At 35.2% G+C, this 19,788-nt stretch overlaps 3 protein-coding genes across 8 annotated transcripts; 1 reads left to right on the forward strand and 2 right to left on the reverse strand.

Moving 5' to 3' along the window:
- Positions 1-1,291: 1,291 nt before the first annotated feature.
- Positions 1,292-3,726, reverse strand: LOC109122758 (uncharacterized). Of its 3 annotated transcripts, none has more exons than XM_059737665.1 (3): positions 3,131-3,726; positions 2,024-3,033; positions 1,292-1,914 (listed from the first exon to the last, which is right to left on the reverse strand). In XM_059737665.1, the coding sequence occupies exons 2-3, from the start codon at positions 2,087-2,089 to the stop codon at positions 1,426-1,428; spliced, it is 555 nt and encodes a 184-aa protein (XP_059593648.1). In that variant the 5' UTR covers positions 2,090-3,033; positions 3,131-3,726; the 3' UTR covers positions 1,292-1,425. The 3 variants fall into 2 exon arrangements, 2 of the variants coding, with proteins under 2 accessions (XP_059593648.1, XP_059593647.1); XM_059737664.1 differs by having other exon boundaries at positions 1,292-3,033.
- Positions 3,727-6,153: 2,427 nt separating this feature from the next.
- On the reverse strand, positions 6,154-10,672 carry LOC100855259 (asparagine--tRNA ligase, cytoplasmic 1). Its single transcript, XM_059737666.1, has one exon. It carries the CDS (start codon positions 7,686-7,688, stop codon positions 6,960-6,962), a length of 729 nt encoding a protein of 242 aa, XP_059593649.1. The 5' UTR covers positions 7,689-10,672; the 3' UTR covers positions 6,154-6,959.
- A 1,236-nt stretch (positions 10,673-11,908) lies between these two features.
- LOC100250197 (uncharacterized) lies at positions 11,909-19,296 on the forward strand. 4 transcript variants are annotated; one of them, XM_059737668.1, is made up of 5 exons: positions 11,998-12,086; positions 14,184-14,239; positions 15,410-15,528; positions 18,387-18,425; positions 18,895-19,296. In XM_059737668.1, the coding sequence occupies exons 3-5, from the start codon at positions 15,427-15,429 to the stop codon at positions 19,096-19,098; spliced, it is 345 nt and encodes a 114-aa protein (XP_059593651.1). In that variant the 5' UTR covers positions 11,998-12,086; positions 14,184-14,239; positions 15,410-15,426; the 3' UTR covers positions 19,099-19,296. The 4 variants fall into 4 exon arrangements, with proteins under 4 accessions (XP_002275041.1, XP_059593651.1, XP_019076180.1 ...); XM_002275005.5 differs by lacking the exon at positions 14,184-14,239 and having other exon boundaries at positions 11,909-12,086; XM_019220635.2 differs by lacking the exon at positions 14,184-14,239 and having other exon boundaries at positions 12,024-12,132.
- Positions 19,297-19,788: the final 492 nt, after the last annotated feature.

Here is a 19,788-nt window from a genome sequence, read left to right on the forward strand (position 1 = left end):
TCATTTAAGGTAACACTTTTCCTAACATCACATTAGTAACACTATCATCATTGGGATGATGGAGATACTTTTTCCTCAAAATTAGTGCTACCTATGAGTCATGTAATGTGAATTGTTTCTACCCATTGAACCTTCTTCAAGGTCAAAGGTTGGGTTATCTCCGGAGTGGACTCTTTTGTGGACTTAGTCCATCCCCTTCGATAACTAGGGATCTAGCTTACTTGCTATTCATAAGACAACTACTCCTTAATATTTAGGTTTTTTTTCATCTTATATACTTATGCCAATTTGTCATATGTAATCATATCGTCCACTTCTTTCATATCATTATAGTAGTATAAATGTCTACACATTCAAGAACAAATTAATAGGACATCACATTTAGATATAAATTTACTACAAATTTTCAAAATTTAATTTTTTACCCTATAACAAAAACCAAAATAAACTAGCATCAATTCTGATTTTTTTTTTTTTTTTTAAATTAGAACTCCAAAGCACAATTCATATTTATGCTAACATTCACCACAACAAACTATTCCAATTAATTTTAAACAAATAAAAAATAGTATTTGGTAATCTTGCTCAAATTAAAATTTTGAAAATTAATTAATTAATCTCAATAAACATTTATTTCAATCATAAATCTATAAATTTGAAGGTACACCATATGAAAATAAGCGCTTAACTTAAAAAATTTCTAACATTTTCTTAACGACCATACATAAATTATGGCATTTTTGAATATTTGGAAATATGTTGAGCTATTATTTTTTTTTAAATAAAAAAAAAAGAAATATAATAATTAATTTTATAAATATTTGTAACTTGTAAAAATAAATAAATTTAATAGTTAAAAATATTAAGACATTAATAAAAACAAACAATTTAAGACTTAATACTTAATAAAATTTAACACTATTAAAGAATAAATAATCTAAGCACTTAATTACATTCATCTTTATTAAGGTTTAAATCAAATTTAGGTTTATTTAGACTTCAGATAAAATAAAATAAGCATCACTAATGTCCATAGTTTTAAAAGGCTCAAGGCGCACCAAGGCGCAAAGTAGTCCTGGAGCCTGAGGCGCAAGGCGCATCTAAGGCGTGGGCTTTAGTGAAGTGAGGCGCACCCTAATTTACATATATATTTTTATATAATATAATCAAATTTAACAATCATTTATTTGTCCTAAACACATAAATCATCAAATATCATCCAAAACTTCAATTTAATAAACAAAAAACATAAAAATAAAGAACTCCAAGCATAAAAACAAATCTAAATCCATATTGCTAATTGCCTAATACATATCCAAATCCAAAGTTTCCAAACCTAAAGGTCCAAAACATGAAATTTGTCCACAATTCAAAAACATCATTAAAAAACACTTAAATCACAAATTTGTCCACAACAAGCAATCATCACTCCTCCTCTAAATCAACAAAATCATCATCATCATCATCATTTCCATCACCACATTTGTAGCCTTCCCCATCTTCTTCATCTGCTGAATCAACCATGTCTCCATCTTCATCTTCATCTATTAGTGAATAAGAAGGCAAAGTTCTAGAACTTGAAGCTATCCCCCTTGTTGGTGGTATTATGCTTGAGCTTGCTCTAGCTCTAGCTCTAGTATTAAACCTGGCCTCCTCAGCTCCAGCAACTCCAGCAACATCACCCCATGTCAAATTGTCATCATCAAATACAAAATCATCTTGTGCACCTCCATGAGAATCCTCATCTTCCATTCTCCCTATTAACCATTCATTGCTATCATCTATATCTTTCAAGGAAATTGGGTCAATGGTGTTACGTTCATTGTATCTTCTCTTCAAGGCTCGATTATACTTGATGTACACCAAATCATTCAAGCGTTGATGATCTAACCTATTTCTCCTCTTGCTATGAATCTGCAAAAATTCATAAGCTCATAAATATATTTTAAAATTTTAACTTTTAAGTTACATTCAAGACTCTATTAGACTATTACTTGTAATTATTTTGGATTTGGTCACTCACATTCTCAAAGATGCTCCAATTCCGTTCACAACCTGATGCACTGCATGTTAAGTTGAGGACTTTCATTGCAAACTTTTGCAAATTTGGAGCTGAAGCTCCATATGCAACCCACCATTCAGCTGTAGTATAGATATTAACAATTTAGTGAAACAATTCACCTATTTTAGCAAAAATACAATCTAATCATTTAAATAACTAACCTGGTGCTCTAGTCTTTCTTGTCCTAACAACTAACTCATTCCCGAATAGTCCTTGGGCATTTGTGAACAAACTCACTTTGGCCACAACTTTTTCTTGCTTAGCAGGGTCTCTTGTTAGCCTTAAGATGCATTTATACAAATCACTCATAATCTCGGCATCATGCTCTATTTCTGGCTTATCATAGAAGAATTCCCGGTTCAAAAAGTACCCTGCTGCATGCAAAGGCCGATGAAGCTGAATCTCCCACCTCTTATCAATGATGTTGAAGATTTCTTTGTACTTCTCTTCATTTCCATTAAAACTTCTCACAATTGCATCCTTAGCTCTATTCATGGCCTCATAGATGTATCCCATAGGAGCTTTTTTTTCACCATCAACCAAACGAAACACACGAACTAGGGGACCCGAAACCTTTAAGCAAAACACAATAGTGTTCCAAAATGAAGGCATTAGAACTATGTTGGCTATAGTTTTCCCCTTCTACTCTTTTGCCCATTTACTATCTGACCAATCTGAGCTTGTAAACATCTTCCTCAAATTGTTTTTTTGTTCATGCAATCGCGATAATGTGATGAAAGCAGTTGCAAACCGAGTCTTAGCAGGCCTAAGCAATTCCCTTTGTCCAGTAAACCGCCTCATCATGTTGAGTAGCCCTGAGCGATTATAAATATACCCATTTAGTGATATAGCCCTCTCCAATGTCCTCTTGATGTTTAGTAGCTTTCCAATATCTTCCAACATCAAGTCAAGGCAATGTGCAGCACATGGTGTCCAATACAAATGTGGACGCTTTAATTCTAACAACCTCCCTATATGAAATTGTAGATAATAAATTTACATAAGTTCTCAAGATAGATAATTCAAATTTTAAAAGAAAATAAAAATTCAAGAAATAGTATTTATTACCTGCCATCACATAACTTGAGTGATTATCTGTTATAACTTGAATAACATTCTCTTCACCAACTTGCTCTACCCATTTGTCAAGTAACTCAAACATCTTTTCTCTCGTCTTAATCATTGAAGAAGCATCAATGGATTGCATGAACATGGTTCCCTTTGAACAATTAACCAAAAAGTTCACCAAAGTTCTCTCTTTCCTATCGGTCCATCCATCCGACATAAGTGAACATCCATTTTTCCCCCATTCCACCATATGATCTTTCATCAAATCTTTTGTGAGAGCCAATTCTTTCTTAAGGTTAGTAACTCTTACCTCATGAAAAGTTGGTCCCTTCATACCCACACCATATTGGCCAATAGCCTCAATCATTGGTTGGAAACTCGGATATGTGACTGCATTAAATGGAATAGCGGCCTCATACATCCATCTTGTGATAAGCGTGCAAACTCTTTCTCTTGCTTCCTTTTTGTAGGCATCATTGATGGTAGTTTGATTCATCTTTCCACTCCTTTGATTTTGAACAACCATCTCTGCATTAGGAGTGAAAAAATGATCCATAGGACCTTTTTGTCTTGGTTTTTTTGAAGAAAACGTCCTACCACCACTTCTTCCTCGGTTACTACCTCCACTAGAAATGTTGGTGATATTCGTTCTACTATTAATCTCCTCACCCATATCTTCATCTTCCAAACCAAACAAATCTTCATTAACATATTCGCTCCCCATATTCATTTGCTCTTTTTGATTTTTCTTGGAAGTCATATACTCTTCCATTTCTTCTCTAACATGTTCCGGACATTTTCTACACTTTTTAGCATTTCTATATCCACCAACAAGATGTTGTTTGTGTCTATAGATGCCTCCTTTGGTTACTTTATCACAAAAAATGCATATGATGGTGTTCAAATCTTTTTCATTAACCAAACGACCATATTTCCACCCCGGATCTCTTCTTCCACTTGCACTAGAGTCCACTTGAGTCTCACTCTCATTATCCATCTTGCAAACAAATTATCTATACTCCACAATAAAATAATTATAATTAAATTAAGAAAAAAAATTGAAAAAAAAATGCATATCACATTATCAAATGTCACATTAACAACAAATATGCATGAGTGCTTTTTATTTATTTATTTTTATTTTGTTAAATTTTCATGTCAAAAACTCAAAATATAATATTTATATTTAAAAAAAAAAATTACCAATGAGAGTTATGAGGTAAGAATGGAAAAAAATGCAGAAAAGTGAAGAAAAAAGAAAAATACCGAGGTCCGGAAGGTACGTGACTATTTCCCCTTTATTTTTCTCCTATTTTCCCCCTATTTTTCTTCTTCTTTTTCTTCTTCTTCTTCACTTCTCCAACACGGAAGAGGCTAGGGCAAAAAATGGCAGTGGTCTCGGGTTGAAAAAGAGCAGAAAATGGGGCTGGATGGAAGGAGTTTTTATTTTTTAAAGAACAGGGTCCAAAACGACGCCGTTTTGAGCACTATGCACAGTGACCAAAACGACGTCGTTTTGGTCACTGTTCACTTAAGTGCACAGTGCTCAAACGGCGTCGTTTTGGGCCCATAAAATAAATAAAAAAACTAAAAAAAAACCTAGGGCTACTGCGGTCTCTGCAACCCGACTGGAGGAGGAAGAAGAAGAAGAAGAAGAAGAAGAAGAAGAATGAGAAGGAGGGGCGTACCTGGTCGGGCCGTCGGAGGCGACTCGAGCGACCGCCTCGCGCCTTGCTGGAGGCAAGTGCCTTGCGCGCCTAAGCGGCGCCTTCGTGAAGGGGCGTCGCCTCTCTTCAGGCGAGGCGCCGAAGGGTGGCGTCGCGCCGCCCCGAGCCTAGGCGCGCCTTTCAGAACTATGCTAAAGTCATTAGGTCGTTAAGTTGATTTACAAAATAGCTTCTTAGCAAAGTTTATTATTTTGATTTAAGTCATTTTAAGGTTAATTTGTAATATTAAGTTGTTTTATCGATATTTGTTTGAAATTTAAGCAAACATGAATTTTAAATAAAGCAAAGTGTGAAAAAAAAATCTACAAAATTAATTTTTATGTTTGTTCCTATTCTATATAATTATGATAAGAATATTAGAAAACTAATGATTTGAAAAAAAAAAAAGTAGTTTAACATATTTTCAAATATCCTAAAACACTAGAATTTATTGCTATAATAAAAAGCTATATAAAGATTAATTGTGTAATTAGTTAAAAAATTGGTAATTAGATAGAAATTATAGTTTCTACTTATATATTATTGCTAAAAAAATGTTAGAAATTTTCTAAGTTAAGTTTTATTAATTACCTATCGGGTTTTTATGTAATTTATCTTTGAATTTCCAGATTTATGATTAGAATTTAATGTTCTATTGTTATTATTAACTCATTAATTTTAGATTTTCAAAATGGAAAAGAATATCAAATTCTAACTTATTTTCTTTTCTATGTATTGGAATTGTTGATTTTAATAGACATTTAGATGAGTATGAATTTGTGGACCCCGCATTTCGGCTCAATGCGTTTCCCACTCGATGGCGAGCTCGATTTTTATTTGAAAATTTGATTTTTATTGATTATTTGAAAATGACTTGAAGTCGCCACTTATTTTTGTTTTATTTTTAAAGGGTAAACAAAATAAGAAAGAAAACCCTAAGTGTGACTCCTTATTTTGGAAAAGGTGATCTACGAAAACCGGATCGGGTTCGGAGGTCAGGTTACTTATCGGGAAGGTACGGTAAAGACCGTAGCACCCCTCTAAGTCCCTAAATCAGGTCTCTACTAATGAGGTGAAGCTAACATGGCAATGGATGAATAAATCAATGAATACTCAGAGCAAAACATGCACATACGAGAGTCAAAAAATGCATATAGACTAATTAGAGTGGGAATGAGTGTGTACCTGTGCAGCGAGCCACTATGCGCTATCAAGAGGGAGGGTTAGTGCAAAATAAAGAGTATAAACATAACTCACATGTCACAAAATCGAGTACAAAATCATCAAAGGCACGCATGGCACTTCACTCAAAATTCATTTTTATTTTAAAGAAAAATTATTTGATGTTGGGCCCCACCAAAGCCCGTTTTATTTTGCATGAATTAATCCCATAAATTCCATTATTCGGAATTACGGAATTAAATCCATGCTTATTTTAAAACATTTTAAAAAACAAAGAAAATTTGAAAACGGCTTGCCAGAAAGAAAAAGGCAGCCAAGTTTTATTAGAAAATAGGAGTTGGGATTATTTGAAAAGCTGAATTTGAGAGAATATTTACAAAATAGGATTTGGGGCAATTATCTTAAAAATTAAAAGAGGGGAATAGGAGATAGCACATTCCTCAAAGGTAGCCATGCATTGACATACAAGTGAAAAGGTGATGAGGGAAAACCGAGTAAGAATGCAATCTGGAGTGCCACTACATCTACTCTGTCAACAACTCATCTTCAAATGAATCACATGATCTTGCTATATGGGTTGGCCATCCATGTACTGCACCATCAACTGATCGAAATAATTCCCAAACATCCCTTGAACACTTCTCTACAGGCTGCATACATCTTCTAAAAGATATCCCTGTGGAGTCCTTCAAATCTTTATTACCCAAATGCTGAGGAGAGCAGAAAATCCTCATTGAAGCAAAGCTAGCAATCCCCGCATTCTTTACAATCTGTGCATCCTCATCAAAAAGAGTCTCAAGCCTAAAGAGACATATTGATATCCCCAGCAATGATGATGGAACTCTGACCATTTGACTGAAGCATCTCTTCAGCAGGACATGTGGTGCAGCAAGTACATTACCAAGATGCTTGAGATGACCCCTCCATCAGAAGTCAATTTCTTATACGTGTCCTTGCCTGCTGGCCAGAATCTGATCATGCTCAGATGCTAAATCAATCCCCCATTCCACTTTATTCTCAAATTTCTTATCTTTCTTGACTGCTTCCTCCAGAAGTTTGATTGCCTCTGCGTATGAAATTCGCTCAAAGGGCATTGATGCAACCATTCTTAGATGATCAATGGAGCCTTTATCAAAAATTTTAGCCATGAATTCCATATCATCAATGCAATTGTCAGGTAACCACTGGCAAAGAAATTTCACATAGGCCTTCGCACAATTCATATCATCCTTAAGATCTGCAAATGCTATTTCAGGCTCCACCATCCAGAATTCTGCCAAATGCCTTGATGTGTGAGAGTGTTCAGCTCGGAAAGTTGGCCCAAATGTATAAACACTGCCAATAGCACATGCATAAGTCTCAACTTGCAGTTGGCCAGAAACATTAAAAAATGCTTGACGGGCAAAGAAATCCTGGGAATAATCAATCTTCCCATCTTTTTGAGGGATACCAGGCTTAAGCTTAGATCGCTCTTCCAGCCTTGAGAGATTCTCCTTAGCCTTGTTAAGTTCAGCCACAGATGCGGTGATTTCCCCCTTACTTGCTTTAGCAGATTTTAGTTGGGCAACAGCCTCTCCTTGCATCAAAAGTCCCACAGCTCTTAAAAGGCATTGAGAGCATAAAGCAGGCTGACCGAAACCCAGCTCGCGGCTACAAAGACGAGACCCCATGCACGAGGATTAGACATGCTCTAGCAAGGTATTTTACACCGAGATTTGCATATTACAGATGTTACAACCAGCAACTTTGGAGTGAGAAACTTCTCCTCTGCCCAGGTTGCGGATCCCTTAAGCAAATGCTTCAAGTGGCACTGACGTGATTTATCTCTTGGGTCAAATCTATGCAGGTTTACAGATGACCTATGATTGCCATCTGGAGGGGTTTCATGATGGAAATAACCACGTAACTGCTGTGTGGAATAAGATAAGAGTCTTAGGACCTAAGGATGCATTTGGATGGAAAGAAGAAACTCAGCCACAAAGCAGCCTGCAGACCACATATCACTGGCAGTTGTATATTCTGTAGCCCTAAAGATCATTTCTGGAGCTCTATGATACCTTGAGCAAATATATGACTTGTTTGGTTCACCTGGCGCCACCTTCTTTGAGCTTCCAAAATCACATATATGCAGCTGATGAGTGTGGAGATTGACCCATAAATTTTGAAGCTTGATATCACAATGACAGACCCCAATAGCACTGTGCATGCAGTTAAGTGCATGACAGATCTGGTATGCATACAATTGCACTTATATAATGGGCACATGCTGGTCCTTCCTATTGTGATGTCTTGAAACTTGGTATGCAGTTTCAAAGACGCCTTCAAGAGCAAGATTTAGGTACACTGCATCTCTTTCATTTCGATTTTCAGTCACATCCTCAACAATTGCTCGTCTGAACATCAACATCACACGGAAGAACAATAGCAAACTCAGGCTGTGGCATATTGCTTCCATAATGTTTATTTCCATTGGCAATGTTTACTAGAATTCTAGTGGATTCTTAGACTTCAACTAGCTGTTGGAGTTCTTGGGCCTTTGGAATTACATGATCCTTCATGTATGCCCAATCAGGCATCTTCCACATGACGAATCCCACTCTGCAAATCTATAGTACCCTGTTGAGCTGGAGGTACCAATGAGATTACTATAAAATGGCCTATTTAATTCCTTGGCAGATTCCATAGCAATCAGATTTAATCCCTGGGTCTTTGGCAAGTTCAGAAAAGTGGAAGACAACATGATAGCAAATTTCCTCATCAGGCTCAACTCCTTCCAGATAGCCTTCCATAGCTTCATCAGGCACAGTGGGCTTGAACTTCAACAGCTTAGCATATTCGTTTAAAAGATGAAACATGTAGGCATACACGTTGTCCATCTTCAAGTCCTCTTAGATAAAATCACTGGCTGCCTTTCCCATGGACTGCGCCTTCTGCTTATGGAGGTTGCCATAGTCAACAGCAAACTTAATTGACTTGCACTCGTCATCCTCCTTTATGGACATTACCGGAACTAAATGTTCCTTGTCTCCACCAGTGGCTGGAGTTTCTGGAGTGAAAGTGGAAGGTGCCTCAGCATGAGCATTAACATCTGTCTGCTCTGCTGTCATATGCCCTCTGTTGCCAGTTCAGCAATATCGAGGTCAGTCACTTTTGCATTTCATGCTTAGAAATGAAAGTGACGAATCCTCCGGACCCTCTGATTGCGGGGCAATGTGGTAGCAAAGCTTGGAGAGCCATTGATGAAGGGTCTCACGCATGTGTAGGTTGGAGAAGTGATGTGTTCCAAGGTGAGGTAAGGATCTGAGCCTGAAATATCATCATCAATAGCTAAAGTTCCTATATCCAAAAGTGAGATCTCCTTGGGATGATCAGGTGACAATCTTCTCTTCAAGCCATTAATCTAATCTCCCAATTCTTCATTTGGTCCAACGTCTCTGCCACCTCAGCATCAAAATCTGCCCAGCTCAATGTACCCGTCATCTGAGCATCTACCTTGCCCAGAATCTGCTCCATTGCCTCCAAGTCCCCACACGCAGCGGCCAAAATCAGTTATAACAATTGTTTTTGAAGGCCTCACAGAATTTACTCTTAGACCCAATGAGATATCAGCCTCCGCTTGCTTGGGTATCCAGATGGCCGAAGCCCATCCGATACATTTCCTTGACCTTGCACTCCCGGCCAGAACTGGTCTTCTCAACAAGCAAAGCTATGGCTGCTGCTGGTACCAAACAGGTTTCAAACAAACTCACTCCCTCTGGACCTCACACAAGTAAGAGAGAGAGATGGGCTATGGAGTAGCTTCCCTGAATATGGCAATCACCCATTCTGAGCAAAATATTCAAGCGATTCTATGAGCAAGGCCACGACATCTTCCCAGATTCACAAAATGTGCCCATACAAAAACCACTAGCAGTACTACTAGCCAAGACTCCTCTCCTTGGGCGTACGAGTGACCACCGAGAATAGAGGGTAAACAACCGCAAGGACCAAAACAGAGTATAAAATGAATCCCCAGAAAACAATGACCCGAGCCCGTCTTATATTGAAGCCATAGGGCTTATGCATAGGTGGGAAAAGAAACCAGATGAAAACGAGATTTAAACCATATGGGAATGAAATGAAAACGAGATTTAAACCATATGGGAATGAGATTAAAGGATCTCACTCAAACACACAAAAGATATCAAAAGAAGAATTCTCATTTTAAATCAAACCTCACATGAAGAACAGGGAGCGGATATGTCACAACACAGCCACAGCAACCCAAAAGAAACATTAATGGCAATCAAAATGAGGTCTAGCAAACGTACCTGAGAATGTTCCCTTTCTTTCCTCTGTTTAAGCTCTTCCTTATCTGGATAACTCTCTCCAGCAGCTATCAAAAACCTCCCTAAAAATATTTCTCTCCCGTTCCCCAAAAAACTCACCTCTCTCTAGCACCTCTCTCTCTGAAAATATCCCTAACGGCAGCACCCCGAACCACCTCTCCTATTCTCTCTCAATCTGCCTCTCACTAGTTGTCCTCCTCTAACTCAGACTTTTTCTCTCAAAACTCCCAGCATCCTCTCTCCAGCTTGCTTCATCCGGGATCCCCCTTTCTCTCTGTAACCAGCCTAAGCTTTACTTTCTCCCCCTTCAAAAATATCTCTAACCGTCCCCATTGCCAAAAATCACCTGCAGCTGCCTAAAATCCCCTCTCCACTACCATGCAGCTGGCAGCAAAAAAAAACATCCTCTCCTCATACGCTCCTCCCAGCTTGCACTAACGGCCAACAGATTTTCTCAGAATCACCTTTACAGGTGTCAATCCCTGATTGCTCCTCCAACTCCACTATTGTGATTCTCTAGCAGCTAGTCAAAATGTGACACGTGGCTTCCCCCAGATGGTGACACCTGGCTAAAAGCAAGCTGCAGAAAATGAGCCCCAAATGGGGGTCTACAGAATTATATATAGGAGGTGTAGTTATTTTTTTATTTTTTATTAAAAGAGGACAATTTATTTTGGTATTTAATAGACATTTAGATTAGTGGGACATGTTTGAAATTTAAATAAATGAGTTTGGGATAAATTTGAGATTTTTAAAAAAAATTTAGGACAGGTTCGGATATTGCCTTATCTCGCACTGATTATTTATAAACTTAATTTAATTTAATTTTTATTTTCCTATTCGTAATATATAGATAATAATAAAAATAATAAACATTTTTCAATAAAATAAGTTATAAAAATTATAATAATCTAATCATTTATCACATATATTTATTTTAATATAATTAAAAATAAATAAATAATTTTTAAAAAAGAATAAAAAAATTAAAAAAAAAAGTTAATTTAGGTCGGGGCGAGACAGGTATGAGAATTTTTCATACCAGCCTTTCTACTACATTAAATATTTTTAATGGGAAGGGAGAATTATTTTGAATAAACGGAACGAGGTTGGGATGTGGACGATTGTCCTGAATCCACTCTATTGTCATCTATAGACAACAATTGATGAGAAAATTTTTAAATCTAAGTTTTCTTTAAAAATAATAGAAAAATGAATAAAAAAAGCTCTAAAAGTATTTTATTTTTTCTTGATAACGATTTTGCTAATTAATAATAAATTTTTATCATATATATAAGGTAATTTGATTTGTTTTAAAACAAAAATTATCCACAATTTAAAAAAAAAAAAAAGAATTTGATTTTATTTTGTATAAAAAATTGGTTTTAAGTATTGTAAGAAAGTTGAAAGAAATATAGAAAAAAAGATTTTTTCCATTAGGATAAAAGTGAAAAGAAAATTACTTTTTCTATTAATACAAACTCGTTTTAAAAAAGTGATAGGTTTAAAATACAAATAAAAGCTATAAAAATTAAAAGCTGAATCTAAATTAGAAATCGGCCCAGTTACAACCCAAAAGTTCAAGAAATTGGGCCGGCCCAGGCTTAGCCATTATCACGTGACACAACTCACGTGGTACACCGCTTACCGCTATAGGTATTGCGTGGTGCAGCAGACAATGCCCCTGTCTCTGTTTCATCGTCTCCAAACACTGCGTTTCGGTCGATCTCTGAGTTCAAGGTTCTGTTCTAGTCTCTGTTTTCCAATTCAATCCATCGACTTCTAGGTCAGATACAATCGTTTGGATGCTAAGAAATAATGAGAAAATGATAGAAAATTTTGAATCAGAAAAATTTCATGGCTTGAGAATACAGAAAATTGCATTTTATCTAACACTCATATGACTCTTTGATTTAGTTGATCGGAGTGTTTTAATTTTTAAATTTTTTTTTTTTGCTTTAGATTTTTGGCAGCAAGGAAGGTGAGAGGTTTCTTTTATTTTTCTTCATTTTCTTGTTAACCAATCAGAATGTCGGATTTCACTTTGCGTGCTCCATAATTTGGGATTGCTCTTGCTGGAAGTTTTGAATTTTAGGGTTTCTCTTTACGGCCGTGGAACCATTTCCAGATTCGATTACAACTCAGACTGAAAATTTTGTTTGATTAACGGTCTTTGCTATTGGGGAATGTTTTCTTTGTATAAAAATAGATTTAGTTTAGATACTGGGAATTTTTTAATTTTTAATTTTTAAAAAAAATTGCTCTATTTTCTTGGAAACCAAACATTGGGCTTAGGGTTTGTCTTTGAATGCTTTTAACTTGTCATTGCTATTGTTTAATATTTTGAATTCTAGGATTTCATTTTGGACTACGGCTTAAGCTAGAATTTTTATAGAAGGAACAATCAGGGAACATTATCTTGCAGGATGGTATCAAAAAACAATTTGGCTTGAATTTGTTATGATATTTAAGGTGTATTTATTATGATTTTTACAGTTAAACAGTAAATATGTAGAATATGAAGGGAAATAACTGATAATAGGGGTACCTTGCGAAGAAAAAGGCCTACAAACTCTTTGTACTTTTATATATGCTATAGATTTCATTGTAAAATTTCTGTCTAAAGTTTTTGATAGGCAAATAGACTATATTAAACACTGTCTAGCAAAAACGGTTACACCCATGAAATTATGGAATAAATGCTGAAAGTAAAGCGATTTGTATGTTCTACCAATTTTTTTTTCTTTTGTTCATGCAATTGATCATGCCCTTAAAGTTGCTCCTGTGAATAAATTCTATTGCCCTATTCCTGCATTTGTATAGAAAGCAAGATGGGGTTCTATTGTATGACATGTTTTTGTTCAAGATGATCATCTTTATATGTAATTGAATATAATGTTCTGATGACGACTGAACTCAGCTTGCTCAACTCTGCTGGGTTTTATATGCAAACTACTAGTGGTTGGCTCTACCCATGTTCTTTTATTATTTGCTCTACCCATGTTTTTTTTGTTTTTATTTTATATTTTTATTGTCTTTGCAGTGTATTTTACTTTTATCGAACCATCCCTTAGTACCTGTGCCTTCATTAGTCTCTTTTGCACATGACTAATTCCTTTATAGGGGTGTGTATATACCCCCCTTGAGATTTGTATTTGTCTTTGTTATATTTTGCATTTGGGTCAGTTTGCTGTTTTGGACTTGCTCTTTTTCTTTTTCACTTTTCTTCTCTTCAAGGATGTGTCATCCCTGTTAAACTTTTGATTCATTAATGAATGAAGTATTTGTTGTCTAAGAAAAAAGAAAAGCATTTGTGAATTTATCCACTTTTGGTTTGGGCTATAAAACAGCAAGAGTATGGAATAATGAAGTGAACACTCTAAAATCTGAAGTTTATTTAGCTGTTTAAGCATACAATACTATGATAGTGGAAGAGGCAGCATGTTAAAAACTTACAACACAAAAGGGTACAGCAATATTATACAATTTTTCGTAAAACAATACATATTACTAGTCACCTATTTTATTTAAAGTGTAGCTCATGGTACATATGAAATCTATGATATGATGATACAACAACACTGGCTCTTTGACTATTTTGAAAATGTGCTTTATGGTTAGAAATTGATGATAAAATTGAGAGGTGAAATAATCCTACATGAATTTCTGCATGTTATCAAAGTACACATGAAAGATTAAAACTTAGTTTTTCTTGTAAGTTGTTACAAATATAGTTATATTTTATTTGAATGATTGAATGTCAGCCTTGAGTATCACAGTGAATGGAAACTTTAAATTAATATTGTTAGTTTTTTCTGATATTTTTTTTCCTTGGAGGTGGGGAATGATGATGAGCTTTAAAAGTTGAAACTTTGAAGGTGGCACACAAAAGGGTACATTTCAACAATACATATAAGTATATATGTGACTACCTGTATTTTGAAACTAAAAATTATAGTTAAAAATTCAAAAGTTTTATTTTCTGGATTTTGTGAACCAATTTTTTTTTTTTTTTAAAATAGGCAAACAAAAGGTATGTGTCAACAAGTGCCAATAAAAAAAGGTAGGGCACACCCCTACTACATTGGGAATATAAAAAGGGTGCCAAAAGTCTAGAAAAGGAGAGAGAAAGCAGTTATTGGGATCATATGCTATCAATGAAGTGAAATAAAAAAGAACAGTCAACTCCCAAGCAACCTCTAGACCACACAAATGGTGAACTGATGTATTTAAGTGTCTTACTTTGTTAAATTGAAGGTTGTTAAAACTCTAATTTTATTGTTTTCATGTATATGATCTCGATGATTGCCTATGTTTTAACTCTTTGAATCTTGCTATCTTTCATTAAACTGGTTATATGTTGCTTCATACTTCTTTATTCCAATAGATATGTAATTAATATATATTTGCATATTTTTCCTATATTTTTTTTACATTATTAAGAAACTATGATTCATGATATGGTACAATAATATACATGATACAGAAAAATATAAGAGCAATACACAATATGAACGATCCATATCCATGGATTTTGGACATAGATTAATAGGGGGGAAAAAAGCTGTATTTCTAAACTTAATATGACTGGAATTACAATTCTATTCATTGAAGCCCAGCTGATTAATTTGATGCTATATTTTGACCCTTGAGAATGCATTAAAAAATGGAAATAAAAATGTCAAAGGAAATCATGAATCAGGCAGGATTCCTTATTGATAAGCTACAAAATCTTAGTAGTTTACCCACATAAGGGATGGGCCACATATAGGATCTGTGAATATGTTTCCTTTTGTTATCTTGGTAGATTTTACCACGATGAAACATTAACACCAAGCACATATATGTAGAAAAGGATCCCCTCAAAGCATTTTTATGCAAATTGTCAAAACGATGAAAGATAGAGATTAGTGTTTGCTAGTTTTTTTGGCACTTCTAATATGTTCATTTATTTATCAAAACAAACATATAGATTACTTTGGAGGTATTCTGATACTGCATTAAGTGATTGAATTAGTGGTTGAATTTCTTTTCTTTTCTTTTTTGGTGGGGGGCATCTACAGGGAAAGTAACATCTGCCATGGCAACTCGGATTGCTGCAAGATATGTGTCTCGAAGGCTCTCGAGCAGCGGCAAAGTACTTGGCGAGGAGGAAAAGGCTGCTGAAAATATCTACATTAAGGTGACTGCCAAAATTCCTTCAGTACATTTCCTTCTGGTTTTTCAGGATTTTGAAGTTTGGTCACTGGTTTTTGTCAAATTTCTTGGTTCTATAGCTCCTTTTCAAATTGGGATTTGTCACAGAGAAGTGACAAACTGTGACAAATCATTTTGGTTAATGATCCAGGAAAGCAGTGGCCTTGAACACACAAATTATGTTATTTATGAGGCAGAGATTTGCACTTTTACTTAATCCTCAGAGAATTTCCATGGTTTTCCTTTTGGTTTTTCATTGACTACAATTAGTTGTCATTTTTAGCTTGTTGCTTGTGGGAATAGATTGTCCATGTTTTGTCAGGTGTTTTGAGTGAAATGGTCATAGATCTGCACATTGTTTTATTTTAAAGATGTTTTATTAATTTTTTTTGAAACGAATACCTGAATTTTAATGTCTCTCATAAGTAGAGAAGCATATTTCATTATGATTACATGCTCTTGTTGTGGTTTTAATAACTCTTGTATGTTGAAGTAGCCTTTTCCTTTCTTATTTCTCTTTTAAATAAATACTATTTTTTGGGCTCCCAATTCATGAAATTATGGAAAAGCATTTTCACCTTGTTTGATACTTAAAGCTGATTTTTAGATGTTATGATATATTATAATTCAACATTTAACATTTTAGAATTTGGGTGTTTTGTTTCTGTAATTTTATTGGTTACACGTGCTTTGAGCATGTTTTCTTGGCATCATGCAATTTGTTAAAACATTTCTTCACTAAATGTTGTGTAAACATTTTAACTGCAAAGTATAAAGTTAATTGCCAAAAAAGATATTATTGAAGTTTATATTAGAAACTCAAATATAAGTTTAATAACTTGAGTCTTCGTTGGAGATGCTTATCCGAATGCATGACATTGATGTATGGTTGATGACATTCCACTTCAAGTTGGTATAAAGTGCTTTTTACATCTGCCACAACATGCATGGTCACATGCAAGAGTTGCATGTGACACTCAGATGACTGAACGCTAGCTTCATTTTTGTCTCTCTTGAGAGCTTTGCCTTACCGGAAAAAGGTGTGAGATATATCCCTCTAATATTTCTAATTTTTTTGGAAAGTTTTGGAGATTGCTCGCTTGTGCTTGTTCTAGACCTTACAGTTGAACCAAGCAATCAAATCTCATTTTATGTCTATTTTTTTGGGAATGGGTTAGAGTCATTCACTGTCTATGGAAGGTTTTATAGATCGATTGAACTTCAAATAAGGAGAGAGGGTTTGTTTTTTTGTTTACTCTTTCCTTGGTTAGCCCTTAGGCACCTATTGTATACATCGTGTTAACTTTGGTGCTTCTCCTCTTAGGTGCTTTTAATATTTATTTTTTTATTGCCTATAAGAAATCCCTCTAATTTTCCATACATTTTTAGAAGGGGAAAAAAATACCCTAAAGAAGTCTTGGTGCACAAGAATTATGAAATTGCACCCCCCTTAAGTTGTATTTGGATTCTAAACTTAAATTTCTTAAACTAATTCCAACATGTTCTAATTTTAGTCTATGCCAATCTCATGGCTAAGCACTTGCTTTTGAAAGATTATAAAGATTGCCCTGGTGCAACAATTTATTGACCCACAATATCAAGTGATAGTATGTGGAGACCACCAAATACAAACACAGTCAATGGTAATTATTAAAAATGGGGATTATACATAAGTTGGTTTGCATTTGATTTTTGCAAATCCAGGTTTAAGACATTGTTGTAATGAAAAAAGTTTGTATTTTCTGTGTTCGCACTTTCAGTATTTTTACACATGAATGATAATTTAATGCATATGTGCGTGTTAAAGAATGTGTATTCTTTGTATATATATCAAAGAGGACCATGACAAATAAACCTGAAGCCTAGTTGGTACTCATGTATTTCTTTGAAATTAATTTTTTTATCTTCAGACTGCATGTATGAGAATTGATTTGGTACTATTATCAAAGGTTGTTATTATTTTGTGACTCATGATTCTTGTGAAAATGTGATGACAACTGTAAGATGCAAAAGTAAATATGAAATGTAAAACTTATTGCTCATGAGGACAGGCCCTCCCTAGGAATTCTAGCTATATGTTTCAAATCTTTCCCAAATATGAGCTGTGGGAAACAAATCTTAGCACATCTGCGTGGACAGGAAATAGATTCATGACCAAGTGATGCGCAACAGAAGTGTCCAAAAAATGCATGGAACTAAAGAGAAGTTTTGATGTGAAAATGACATCAAAGTTCGGGTGAGACAACTACCTTTTAAGGGGCGTAATGTGATACTTGAGCCATCAATAAACAAAAATTTTAGTAAAAGAAATTATTTGAGTCAAAAACATATCAGCAAAGTTGTTACCTCAAATATTACCTTTGTTGTGCTAATCTGATCAAATATTGTATTCCTGCTTTTGAAGTAGGATCTGACTGCGGATCAATATCTATTTGGTCTTTGTAAGTAGTAAATCTGGAATTAACCGCAATAGATGTTCTTCTTTTTGTCTGAATAATAGTAAGGAGTAAATGGGAAAGACTGAACTTATTGGTGAAACTATATTTGCAGTAGTATTATTAGATTCTGTGTGAATTACATAGTATGTATGTTGACCTTCTCACCTGACAGTAAACTACACACTGAACATGATAAATTTAACCACAAAGCCAGATTTGAATTAGTGATTCTCTCTCTCAATGGTGTCAGCAGTGCACTAACCAATCGAGTTACGAACTTTCAAAATTTTCTGTGTCACCTGTCTTGAGTTGAATGTGTCTTTGCTATGTAGTATCTTCATTTTTTATTCTATTTCATTTGCCATAATGATGTTACAATTGTATTAACTTAGTTGTATCACTGCAGAAAGCTGAGCAAGAGAAATTAGAGAAGCTTGCACGAAAGGTATGATCCCCCCACACTTTGTTGATCTATTTTGGACATTTAATGGGTTCTAACCATTCAAAGAAGATTCGAGCTTTTTGAAGCTTTGTAATTTGTCAAGAGGATATTTCTGGCATTGCATGGGAACCTGTAAATAGACATAAGTATAAACATGGAGCACCAATTTATCCCATATTATCCTTCAAGTGTATATAGAAGTATTCTTATTGACATTCAACACCTAAGACGCTAGGCCATGTGGTTTGTGAATGTATTGCTTGCTATAAAAACCATTATCCCAAAATTCGGCTGATTTAACTTGCCCTATTAAGCTTCAGATTCATATTGTTTTAAGGTTGTAGTCCTACTGTTAACATAGAATATCCATTGAGTTGTTCACTGATTGAATCTCCATTTAGCCATCCGTGTATGTCACTATATTTATGTTTGATGTTGCTAACCCAATGCTTGATGGATTAAATGTTCTCAGGGCCCTAAGCCAGAAGAGAAACCAGTGACCAGCTCAGGTGAGACAGTGACCGATGCTAATCCTAGTGGCCCAGCCTCCTCAACTGCTGGAGTATCCACTGACAAACATCGGAACTATGCAGTTTTAGCTGGTACCGCAGCTATTCTGGGTGGTCTGGGATGGTACCTTAAATCAAGTTCAAAGAAGCCAGAAGTTCAGGACTGAGGATGATCAGCTTTTGCTTATGAAAGTAATTAGATGATGAAAATAAATCAAACCCCAGTATGAAGCAAATACTGTTTCCATTTTGTTGCAGTTCTTTGATAAAATCCTCAGAGATGACCATCTATCAACTGGTCCCAGATTTTATTGTATGGTTTTGAGCTGGGCAATGGTTCTTTTAATGGCTTTTTTGCCCCTCAATTCATTGTTCTCAAGTAGTCTCTCTAAGGGGATTGTTTTCAAATTTGTTAATCGCACGAGCCCAGCTAGTCCACTTGGGCTTTGACTCGCACAAAATTTGAGCTTTCATCCAAATTGTGACAACCATAAAAAAAGAAGATAATAAGTCACCAAATGGATACCTCATCCTGACTATTGAGTCTTAAGTAAAAATCCATATAAATGAGACTCGACAATGTATATTTAACATCTCCTCATAACGAACGATGTGTATATAACATCACCTTGCAGTAGGAATGGAGTTAGCTTCTTTATTTTCTATATCTTTCTCTTTCCATTTTTCCCCTCCCAATTAGTGGGAGTGGCCGACCGGATACAAATATAGATAGAAGTTGGAATTGTACAATCACAAATAGTAAAGCTGAAGCACATGCGATGGTCATAAAACTACCAAGTCACAGCTCAAAAGTTGGATATTAATTTTAAAAATTAGGATAAATTATAACCTTCAGC

The sequence above is a fragment of the Vitis vinifera genome, chromosome 6 (assembly GCF_030704535.1).
Source record: "Vitis vinifera cultivar Pinot Noir 40024 chromosome 6, ASM3070453v1".
NCBI lineage: Eukaryota > Viridiplantae > Streptophyta > Magnoliopsida > Vitales > Vitaceae > Vitis > Vitis vinifera.